The 12,753-nt window shown below is 36.1% G+C and overlaps 1 protein-coding gene across 1 annotated transcript; it reads left to right on the top strand.

Annotated features, from left to right (window-relative positions):
* Positions 1–769: 769 nt before the first annotated feature.
* Positions 770–4,367, top strand: LOC131175596 (uncharacterized). Its single transcript, XM_058140247.1, has 2 exons — positions 770–1,450; positions 4,037–4,367. The coding sequence occupies exons 1-2, from the start codon at positions 829–831 to the stop codon at positions 4,081–4,083; spliced, it is 669 nt and encodes a 222-aa protein (XP_057996230.1). The 5' UTR covers positions 770–828; the 3' UTR covers positions 4,084–4,367.
* Positions 4,368–12,753: the final 8,386 nt, after the last annotated feature.

Below are 12,753 nucleotides of genomic sequence, written 5' to 3'. Positions count from 1 at the left end.
TTTTGGCTGAGTTGCAAGTGAGGCCAACTCTGCTACAGCAGATACAAGATGGGCAGAAGGCAGATGAAAAACTAATGGCCATTATGGCTAAAATTCCTGAGGGGAAGGAAACTGAATATGAGGTGAAAGCAGATGGATGTTTATACTACAGAGGGAGAGTGTGTGTACCAGATGATGGGGAAACGAGGACTAATATTCTGAATGAAGCACACACTAGTGTTTATGCTATGCACCCGGGGAGCACAAAAATGTATAATGATTTGAAGCCTCATTATTGGTGGCACAGTATGAAGAGGATATAGTGACTATGTGACTAAATGCTTGACATGTCAGCAAGTTAAGGCAGAACATCAAGTTCCATCGGGTTTGTTACAGCCTATAAACATACCTGAATGGAAATGGGACCGGGTCACTATGGATTTTGTTAGTGGTCTACCTCTCACCCAAAGGAAGCATGATGCAGTGTGGGTGATAGTGGACAGATTGAAGTCGGCACATTTCTGCCGATTAGGGATGACTACTCACTAGAGAAGCTAGCAGAATTGTATATCAGTGAGATAGTTAGGCTGCATGGAATCCCACTTTCTATCATATCTGATCGAGACCCAAGGTTTACATCAAGATTCTGGAAGAATTTGCATGAATCCTTGGGTACACAACTCCATTTCAGCACAGCTTTCTATCCTCAGACGGATGGGCAATCAGAAAGAGTAATCCAGGTCCTTGAGGATATGCTGAGGAGTTGTGTCATTGAGTGAGAGAAGTTGGGATAGATATCTTCCACTGGCAGAATTTGCATACAACAATAGCTATCAAGCTAGCATCCAAATGGCCCCGTATGAAGCACTGTATGGGAGGAAATGTAGAACTCCAGTGTGCTGGACTGAATTGGGCGAAGATAAGCTGGTAGGGCCAGACCTGGTGAAACAGACTGAGGAAAAAGTGAAAATAATCAAAGCTAACCTGAAGATTGCCTCCGATAGACAGAAGTCTTATGCCGATCTGAAGAGAAAAGAGATAGAGTATACCGTTGGTGATAAAGTGTTTCTCAAAGTCTCACCATGGAAGAAAATATTGAGGTTCGGAAGAAAAGGTAAGTTGAGCCCTAGGTTTATTGGCCCATATGAAGTCATTGAACGTGTGGGACCAGTAGCCTACAGGCTAGCTTTACCACCAGAGCTGGATAAGATCCACAATGTGTTCCACGTGTCTATGCTAAGACGATACCGCTCAGATCCTTCACATGTCATCTCCATGGAAGAAATTGAAGTACAACCGGATTTGACATATGAAGAGGAACCCATACGAATCCTGGCTCGGGAAGTAAAAGAGTTGAGGCATAAGCAGATTCCACTGGTGAAAGTGCTTTGGAAGCACCACAACACCGAGGAGGCAACTTGGGAAAGTGAAGAGATGATGAGGCAACAGTTCCCTCAACTGTTTGCATCAGGTAAATTTCGAGGACGAAATTTTTATTAGAGGGGAAGAGTTGTAACATCCTCACTTTAGCTAGTCCGTACAGTCTACTGTTCCGGTGATCGGTGTCGGTCCGGACAGCTAGAATGCATGGAAAAATATTTAAACTAAAGTGAGGGACTATAATTAACTCAAATATTAATAAGAAAAATTTAGCAAAAATTTTAAAAATAAAATACAACCAAGTTAAATGAGCCGGTGCCCTAGCGATGGGTAACCTAGTGAGAAGTTGCGGTTCTCACAACTAGAAGCCCTAGACCCGGGGGAAAAATTATAAAATAATTTTTGGGACTCCAGAGAAGGGTTATTGAGGTTCTTATGGCATTAGAATGCCAAGAAAATACTTAGAAAAATTTTTCAATCGGTACAGACAATTTTGGCCCGTTAAGCCAAACGGAGGGCATTTTGGTCATTTCGCCTTCAGAGGTGATTTTTGGCCGACTTGTCCAGTTAAGTAAATAATTATTATGACATAAAATGTGAATAAATATTACTAAAAGTTGAATTAAAAATGAGTAGAAAAGAAAAGAAAAAAAATGAATTAAATGGAAATTTATGACATCACATGATGTCATTAGTGTGCCTTCACCCACTCAAGTGTTGACACATGGCATAAATATGTTTAAAAAGACAAAATGGGCTGAAAAATGAGAGAAAGAAATCACATTTCCCTTTCAGATTCTTCCATTACGTAAACCAATATTCCCTAACCTCCATGGACAAGCTTTTTCAAGCTTGATTTTCCCTAGCTTCCACACCATAAAAGCCCTAGTTGTCTTCACAAAAAATTCACCTCACACCTTGAGGAAGCTTTGGGCAGCAAAATCTTGAAGAAAAAATAAAGTTTTGGTTGGCTTGGATTTGAGCTAAAAGAGGTTAGTGACCAAAACCTTAAATTTAAATTCAATTCCATGTTTAAGCATTATATTGGTGATTAAATGACAAAGAAACTTGATGAAAGACATTGGTATGCCATCCCTTATTTTTGGCAGCCATGGTTAGGGTTTGATGGTGTTGAGTTTAATGAAGTTAAAAGGGTATTGGGGCTGCCCACAATGTGTATTTGCTAAGTAGATTGAAGAAATAAAGTGAAAATGCATGTTTGATAATGTTGAGTTAGGGTTTGGAGTGGGAAAATGAGACTTTGATCTTGTGATGATAGAAGTAGGTTTTAATGGTCAATTAGTGACCATTTGGTTTGGTTTGAACCAGAAATGAAGTGAATTGGGTTGTGGGATTTGAGGTTGGAGTGGCTGCCTTGGGTGACCTGCAGGTGTGGCTGTGAGTCCAGCCTGTTTGGACAGCCATAACTTGAATTGTAGAGGTTCAATTGGTGTTTGGCCAATTGGACATAAAACTAGACACATAATGGCACAACTTTGATGAAGAAACCATGCCCAGAAAACCAAACCAACTTGACCAAAAGCTTGCCCTAATTCGGGTGACCTGCACTCTGCCTGGGCAAAATGACCAAATGAACAGTGTTTGGTCATTTGGCCATAACTCAGTGTAGAAAGGTCTAATTGACCTGAAATTTTACCAGCAACAAGGTGACATATAGACCAACAACTTTCATGAAGAAACCTGACCCAAATTATGATCATAACCTAGTCAAATTGCCAACCAAACTTGAGACACCAAATCTGGCAGAATCAGTTTTGCCCAGAATTTTGGAATCTGCCCAATCCGGCCAGTTATGGTGTTTAGGCCATAACTTGAGCTACAAAACTCCAAATGGAGTGATTCAAAAAACGAAATTCATCTAGATAAAATAAGGAACAACTTTCATGTTGATCACTTTTCCAAAATACCACTGCAAAGGTGACTAATGGAACAGTAAAGTTAAAGCATGAAAACTGAAAATTTTGTCTAATTATCATTAAGCTTAGAGATGGTGTTGGCAACCAATACCAACAAGTTTAAAATGTAAAATGTGGTATGTTGATGATATTTAACCTAATTTACCTATTGTCAATGCAAAATTCAACATTTTGGTTGACTAATGAAATGAATAGTAATCATTAAAATTTCAATTTCAAAGAATTACACAAATTAAAAGTGTTAAATGCCCTAGTAGTCCTAATGTGATTGGTTTGGATAGGTTGGCATGCCAATAGGGTTCTGTTAGCAGTACTGCATATGGCTTCATGCCGTTCTGTATTTCATGGCATCCCATGCCATTCTGTAACATAATAGCCTTTGGCTATGATAGTGAGTTGTTATACTTGGGTTTAACCCCCGATAATTATTACAGCTTATTAGCTGTTCTGTTGCACACCGGGAGACACAATGTGACCGATGGTGTGATGGTCCGAGGTACTTAGTACCCTGTGCCAGTTTACCCGTTTATCCAGTCCAGTCAACTAGTATAGGTTACTCGGGCAGTGTTAATAAATCTTACTCAACTTTAATCGAATAATATTGCAATAAATATTTGAAATTTAGTCCACCCAAAAATGTAAACCTACATTCTGCATATTTTATTATATTTTATTTTATTCTATTTTATATTGTCACCACTAAGCAGAATTGCTTAGCGCGTCGCTTTTGCCACGCGCAGGTACTGGAGATTTAGCTGGGGAGTCCAGCAGACCGCATACTGGGTGAGCCATCATATCTGCACTCAGAGTTCAGAGTCACCTCACATTGCAGTGCATTTGGTAGGACATTAGGCCATCTGGGATATTTTGATATTTTGTTATTTTGTATTTTGTAAACTTTTGTTATGTACATTATAAACTCATGTACTTATATTTTTGCTGTAATTATCTATGAACTGTGTTCAGAATTAAATATGAGTATTTCTCATTGAACTTGGTGAATATGAGTTGAATGTAAATTTTGGAATACTGAATTGATTTGAGAAATGATTGAGATTGAGATTGTAATTATATTGGGAGTGTTTTTAAACAGGTGCAGAAGAACTGTTTTCCAAAATATAGCCGGCACTCTGCCGGATTTTCTATAAAATTTGCGGTAAATATAGATTTTTTTCAAAAATTGTAAATAAATAAATAAAAAGGGATAAATTGAAATTAAAACATGAATTGATGTTCCGACACACTGAGTAGCATAACTTGCTCGGCTACACTGTAGAGGGGTAAGGGGTGTCACATTTCGGGTTTCGGTCAAAACTAAAAACTTGTAGATCTATGTCTTATGGAACGCGGGGCAAAATTTTAGGTCAATCCGAGTTAAGTAGACCAAGTTATGGTCATTATACTATTGCTGGTCAAATGGCATCAAATTAGGTCAATTTTAGGTCAATTTGGTCAACTTTGGTTCAGCCAGTTTTTGGACCCTAACTTGTGCAAGCTTTTTGACTTACTTCTGGTCATTTCTGGGCTTTGGTGTCTTCATAAGACTTGTAGGTATGGGTCTTAACTATTCATGGTTAAAAGTTCAGGTCAATTGGACCTGTTTTGAGTGAGTTATGGCCTAAACACTAACTGCTGCCCAATTGGTCAATTTTCAGGTCTCAATTGCACCTAATCCGAATTGGTCATTTTTCATATCACCTTGCAAGCAGAATTTTGGTATGCTTTCTCAATGAAAGTTGGCACATTTTGTGCCTAGTTTTACCTCCAATTGGTCTCATACCAATTGAGGTTACACATGTAAAGGTATAGACTAAAATACATACTGCCCTTAACTACCTTACTTAACATACATCAATTACACACTTATATTACTATATGTCCACTTCCCTTACCAATTCTTTTTTGGTTCATTACCAAAACCATATTCCACCTTACATTAACATCACTTTGGCAGATTACAAACATCCTTAATACACCAATTAAAATTTACATTTACAAAGTCTAAATACAATCACATACACACCTAAACCTTACTAGTTCTTACATACACTTTACACAATCAATCTATATACATGTCCATCAACCTTCTATGTCAATATTCTGCCAACACCTTCATGAACACACACATTTATCCAAGTGTCCCAAGGCTGCCGAAAATGTTTCTCAATACCAAAGTGTCCTACAATTCATCAATTTCCATCCAAGTGCAAAAATCACCATATACATATGAAGTAATTTACTAGGATATTAAATCACCATAACCAACATCATTTCTCATCAAATATATGCACAAATATTTCATCAAATACATAACTCCATGGCTGTCCAAAATGAACATCTCAATAACTCTTCAAACTTAAAAATTTTCTTCACAAAACCAACACCCATAACATGAACACAAAGTTTAACAAAGCTATCTTCAAAAATGCTAACTTACCTTATGGTTGGAACTTGTTAAACCTTGATTAAACTTCTTGATTTTGGTATCAAGTTCTTCCTTATGATGTGTAGACAAACTTTAATGAAGAACCCTAAGTGATTGGAGTTAAAATGGAGGAGTTAAGAGAGCTCATGCAAAACCCCCATGGAGATTTTCTTTCTCTTCAATTCGGCTAGGTTGGGAAAATGGGGAAGATGAAGTTTCTGCTGGGTATAGTGGACTTACATCAGCACATTTTATTGTTTAATTAAATCATTAGTGGCCCACTCACACTAATTTAACTATATAATAAGCTTACATGTGTTATTTACACATTTTTCACTCCATTTTGGCTATTTGTATTAGGTACCCTCAATTTAATTTTTCATTTTATTTTCTAAGTGTAATATTATTTATTTTTAGTAGACATTTAGGTCAAAAGACAATTCGGGATGTCAAATGACCATAATACCCCTGTTCGGGTTGCATTCCCGATTTTTCGGTAACACCGGGTTTTGTCTGTTTTTCGATTTCTCACTTTTCTTTATACTAATTATTTAATTTTTCTTTGATCATTCTAATGATATTTATTCTTCTATAAGGGTCTATTTAAGTCCTAAAAATGTTTTCCAGGGTTCCTCGCAGTCCAGGGTGTAACACCCCCGTTGCATAGCCTGGTATATTTCACTGTTCCGGTGACCGGTGTCGGTCCGGACAATTAATGGGATTAGGGCCACACTTAAGACAATTTGAGAAGCCATAAACACAAATAATTAGTAATGTTTAATTAGTTAACTATAAATAAGAAAAACGGAACATAAGAGGTTAAACGAGCCGAGAGTCACAGCGATGAGTGACCTCCTCGGGAACGACTGCGAAGTCGTTTTAAACTCAAATTTCGAACCGTAAAAAGTGACGCTGCGGTCCTCAGGACCCTTATGGACACAGTGGAAAAGAGAAAATCACGAAAAAGAACTGTTAAGTCAGTCAAATAATTAGGTCAGGGAGCCGGAAGAAATATTGGATTATTTGCAAACCGGGATGAACCGGCGAGGGGCGATTTGGTCAATTGACCCCGAGAGCTGACTCCTGACCTAACTGTCGAATAAAATTGGAGAAAAGAAAATTTCGGAATTGAGAATTAAATTAAAGAACTAATAGAAAAAAAAAAAAGAAAGAAGATGGAAAAGTCAAAGTGATGACATCATGCATGATGTCATAAAGGCTTAATTGATTTATTTTATTAATTTGGGAATTTTGGTCTTCCTAAGACATAAAAGAAAAGAAAAGAAAAGAAAAAAAAATAATAAAGTCATCTTCTTCATCAAAAACGTGATTCTCTCTCCCTCACCCTCTCCCTCACCCAAAACCTCCATTAAAGCTCATTTTGAGCTTGATCAAATCCCTAATTCCACCATAGAAAAATTAGCCACCATAGTTAAAGCTTATCTAGGCAACTTGAGAAGAGGATTGAGCAAGAAAGAAAGAAGGAAAATTTGAAGGAAAGGAGGAAGAAAATTGCTACACAAAGGTTAGTATGCTAAACTCTTCATTTATCCATTCAAATGCACATGTGATGGTTGAAAGTGAGCTTAGAACTTGATTAAATGAAACAAACATGGGAGAATGACCATTGCTGAAATTTGGCCTGGTTGGGAGGAGTATGGTTTGCATGAATATGATGCAATTGAATGAGTTTAGAAACTTTACATAGTTAAATGATTAACATTTAAACCATTAGAACTAGTTAAAGGCATGAAAATGATGAGTTAGGGTTTTCAATGCTAGGGTTTATGAACCAAAAATTGGAGAAATACATAAATGGCATGTTTAACCTATTGTGAAATGAAATAATGGTCAATTATGACCAAATAAGTTGTGTGGGAATTGTTGGAATAAAAATCAAATTCGTAGGTCAATGGTCATTCTGATTTAAGTATGACCAAACCCACTTTGAAGGACCAAAACTCAAATTTTACAAGTCCAATTGATATGCCACCAATTGGAGATGAAAATAGACATAAAAAAGCACAATTTTCATTAAGGAACCATGGCCAAAAACTGACCAAAACTTGGTGAAACAATTGACCAAAGTGGATTGATTGCAGGCTGCCACTGCACTAAACTGACCAAATGAACAGTAACTGTTCATTTGGTCATAACTCGAGTTAGACAGGTCAAATTGACCTGAAATTTGGCCAGGAGTTAGAGGGCATATAGATCTAAAACTTTCATGAATAACACCAACCCAAATTAGGCCATTAACCCTTTCAAAATCATTGAGCAAAATTAAATTACTGTACTGAGATTCTGCAGAATTTTCATTGAGCAGCAATGTTTGGATGGCTATAACTCTCTCTAGAAAACTCGGATTTAGGCGATTCTTGAACCGATGGAAACCTAAGACATAGTAAAACATTTCATATGAAGAAAGTGAGACCAAATTATGAACTTAACTTGATCAAATTATTAACCAAAGTTGGACCAAAAATCTACCAGCACCAAAATCTCAGTATGAACAGTACACGTGAACAGTAAACTTATTTTGGCCATAACTTGAGCTACAAAACTCCGATTGAGGTGATCCAAAAATGAGAATACACTTAAGACAATAAGGAACATTTTCTATGAAGGAAGTTTTATCAAATTCCAACAGTAGATCGACCAATGGAACAGTGCAACTTCGGAGAACCAAAACCGAAAATTGGCAAATTTGCCAAAATGACCTAAGCTTTAAACAAATGACCAAAACCAACAAGTTTGGTGACCATAATGTGGTATGTGGGTGAAGTTGGAGTTCTCATAACCATTAAGCCTTAGAAAGTCAATAATTTGACTTGAATAGTGCAGTGAATAGTAACCCGAAACACAAAATTTCGAGAACGTCGAATTTAACACGTTAGAGCTAGGTAAATGTGAAGTTAAGTTTATTTTGGATTTATTTTAAGTCTTAGTACTGAAACATTGGAAAATTTCGTGTTTCAGTGGAAAAGAATACCGGGACAGAACCCGAGGAGTCGAGTCAAGGCCAACAGGCGACTCGTTTGAGGTTTGTGCACAACATATACTTTTATAATCATCTTTTGCATAATGTTTTGAATAATGTGAAATATTGGATTATAGCATTTTTATGATGTTTGATTTAAATTGTGAAAGTTATTGTGTATATTTGAAATGACAATGTTTAGCAAATTGTTAAGATAAGTTTTGAAACCACAGTGTCATGACCATATATTTGAACACCTCACTAGCACGACTAATGGGGGTAATTAGTTTCGAATTTTGATTCCTTCTCTGGAGAAGTGTTGAGGTGTGCCAGTAGAAGAGGATGTGAATGGATATCCATATATTTGAGCTAGCTAGCCTGTGATATGATTTCTCTTTAGCCTCTGGCTATTGAGATTCTATTTGTTTCGAATGGCATGATCTAACTGTGAGTTTTATGAAATGTGTTTTGATACTTTGAAATAAACTTGGTTTACATGTAAAATCTTACAATGCATGATTGTATTTAATTTTCATGTTTAGTCAAATTTTTGAATGAATGTGCTTTAAGTTTTGCATAAAGATTATTTTAGTATATTGTGCACCACTGAGTCCTAGTACTCAGCGATAGCTTTTATTCTTTGTCATGAATCTGAGAGACTAGAGGAGCAGCGTGGTATTTCTTGTGGTGTGTGAAGTCATCAGCTTGAAGTCTTCGGGTATAATTTATACCCTAACTGTAAATATTTCTTTTGATGTATATATTGCACATAAATGTATGGACATGTACATGGGTCTTGAGCAGCTTGTACAAAGTTTGTATAAAAGTTGTAATAAATTTTAATTTGGACTTTTTGAATGTAAATTTTAGTATGATGAATATATAAATTGTTTATCTTGAATGGAATATGAATAAATGATATTGATGGACAGTATTTTGAGAATTTTTGAACTTGTGAATTTTGAGAAATTGGTTGAGATTGAGTATGAATTTGAAGCAGTGGTTAGATAATTATTGGAAGTGCTTTTATTTCAGGTATTTGAAGAACGGTTTTCTCAAAATGCAGAGGAAATTCTGTCAAAATTTTTATAAGATTTGCGAAAAACTAAAATGGCCAAAAATATTAATTAGTTTTAATTTCAACTAAATGTTTTAAATACTTATTAGAAATGCTCACCACTTGTCAAAGATAAGAAAATTATTTTAAAATCCCTTGTAGGGTACTTAATGAGTTATCGGTAGGTGAAGTTCGGTAGTTCATTAGGTATTCTACGGGATCATGTTATGCCTTACAGAGGGGTAAGGTGTGACACAGGGCTAGTCAACGATCCACGCCGTGACTTCCCGATGCGGTCCCCCATCGCTAGGGTTCCCGGCTCGCTTAACTTGGTTACATTTCTTTGTTATTATTTTTCCTTTGTTTTTCTTGTATTTTCTTTTCTTGTATTTCATTATTTTATGTCTCCTCACTCATATTGAAGTGTAGTTCTAGGCATCCTAGCTGTCCGGACAACACTGGTCACCGGAGCAGCATAACGCACTATCGAACTTAGGGGTGTTACACCTAGACCCAGGCCTATACCCAGAAGAGGTCAACCCGAGACACTAGTAGTGAGTGCACAAGGACTAGCAAGAAAATGTGGCCATTGTAACAAGTGGCATAAAGGTGAATGTAGGGGATTAACAGGAGCCTGTTATAGATGTGGGGCCATGGACCATCGTCTGAAAGATTGTCCTAAGAGAAATTTACCACGGACCCAAACAAAGATCGTGGAAGGACCAGGTGCAACAGTAACACCACTTGCAAATGTCATCCAAGCTGGAGAGGAGCAAGATACTCTAGATGTGAATTTGAGGTAAAGTATCTTTCCTTTATGATATGCCTAAGTGTATAATGATAGATTTGAAAAGATTAAATAATACCATATATATAAAAGGAGTAGAAAGAGGGAGCAATAGAAAGGTAAATGAATTATCTTAGATACCTACACCTGGTAAATTTCGAGGATGAAATTTTTGTTAGAGGGAAAGAATTGTAACAACCTTACTTTAGATAATCCGTACGTTCTACTATTCCAGTGACCAATGTCTGTTCGGACAGCTAGAATGTCTGGAATTATATTTAGACTAGAGTAAGGAGTCATAAATAATTCAAATAAGTGTAACAAAAATTAAGAAAAAATTTTAGAAATAAAATATAACAAAGTTAAATGAGCCGATGCCCTAGCGATGGGTGACCTAACGGGAAGTTGCTGTAAAAACAGCTAATAGCCCTAAACCCAAGGGAAACCCAGTGAAATAATTTTTGGGAGTTTAGTGAAGAGTCATAGAGGTTTTGATGACATTAGAATGCCAAGAAAATGCTTAGAAAATTTTATCAACTGGCACAGATAATTTTAGCTCGTTAAGCTAAATGGAGGGCATTTTGGTCATTTCGCCTTCAGAGATGATTTTTTACCAACTTTTCCATTTAAGTAAGTGAGAATTATGATATAAAATATGAACAAATATTACTAAAAATTTAATTAAAAATGAGTAAAAGAAAAAAGAAAGAAAAAGAAAACAAAAAGGAATTAAAATTCAATTATGACATAATGCATGATGTCATTAAAACCTCTCCCACCAATCACATTTAGACAAATCCATTATAAGAGATAAAATAGAGATAATTAAAGCCAAGAAAATCAGCTTCTTCTTCTTTCCATTCTAGTTGGCCGAATCCCACCTTCAAAGAGAGACCACCATTATTGCTTTAAACAAGCTCCACTCCTAGCCAATTTCACCATAAAACCTATAACCTTCTTCACTAAAATTTGTCATCTAACCTTGCTAAGGTGATTGGTTGCCAAGAAAGTGAAGGAAAATCTAAGTTGGGCTAAGAGAAAATTATGCCACTAAGGTTAGTGCACTATCCAAGTCTTCTCCCTTCTATAAGTGTTGTAAGTATGCTAAACTAAGTTGAAATCTTATGGAATTAAAAGAATATGAGGAGGAATTGAAAGATCAATTTTTGGTAGCCATGAGAGGGTTAGGGTTTTGAAGGTTTAGTTGCAATTAAACTTGTAGATTAATGTTAATTGATGTGTATATTGAGTTAGATGATGTTGTATATGTGTTGCATGAGATTTACAAAAGTTATAAGTTAGGGTTTAGAATGGAAATTGGGAATTTGATGATATGTTAATAAATTGCTATTGTTGAGATCAATTATGGACTATTTAAAGTGCATGGAATGTGATTTGAGGTTAGTAGTAATGTGGAATGGTGGTATTAGGAGTATTGTGTTTATGCAGGATTTCCTGGACCTTGAGTCCAGTGTAGTTTTTAGCCCATAAGTAGAGTTGTGTTACTCCAATTGGTGTGAGACCAATTATAGATGAAACCTAAGACAATTTGACACAACTTTGATGAAGCAAACTTGCCCAGAAAACATACTTAGGATGACCTAAAAATTGGTAAACTCTGGGTAACCAATTCTGGACCTGGTAAAAGTGACTAAATGAACAGTATTTGTTCATTTGCTCATAACTCGGCGTGGAAAGGTCCTTATTACCTGAATTTTATGTCAATGGAAAGCTTATACAATTTGGAACAACTTTCATGAAGAACAGAAACTCAAATTCTGAACCTAACCAATTCAAATTACTAGTCCAAGTTAGGACACCAAATCTGGCAGAACCAAATTTGCCCAGAATTCTGGGTATAGGTCAATCTGGCCAGTTATGGTGAAATGGCCATAACTTGAGCTACAAAATTTCTAATGGAGTGATTCAAAAAGAGAATTAAAGAAGACATAATAAGGAACAACTTTCATGAAGAAAGTTTTGTTAAATTTTTACTGTAGCTAGGTCCAATGGAACAGTGAATTTGGACCTCAAATTCTGAAAATTTAAAATAAAACCTATGAGGCTAGAAATTGAATTTGGCAATCAATGCCAACAAAAATAAAATGCAAAATGTGGTATCTTGGTGAACTTAGGCTTAACAAATCTATTATGAATTAAAAAGTCAACCTTTGAAGGGAAATGGTCAAGTGAATAGTAACCACAATG

Source organism: Hevea brasiliensis, chromosome 17 (genome assembly GCF_030052815.1).
Source record: "Hevea brasiliensis isolate MT/VB/25A 57/8 chromosome 17, ASM3005281v1, whole genome shotgun sequence".
NCBI lineage: Eukaryota > Viridiplantae > Streptophyta > Magnoliopsida > Malpighiales > Euphorbiaceae > Hevea > Hevea brasiliensis.
This window is presented reverse-complemented; position numbering and strand designations above follow the sequence as displayed.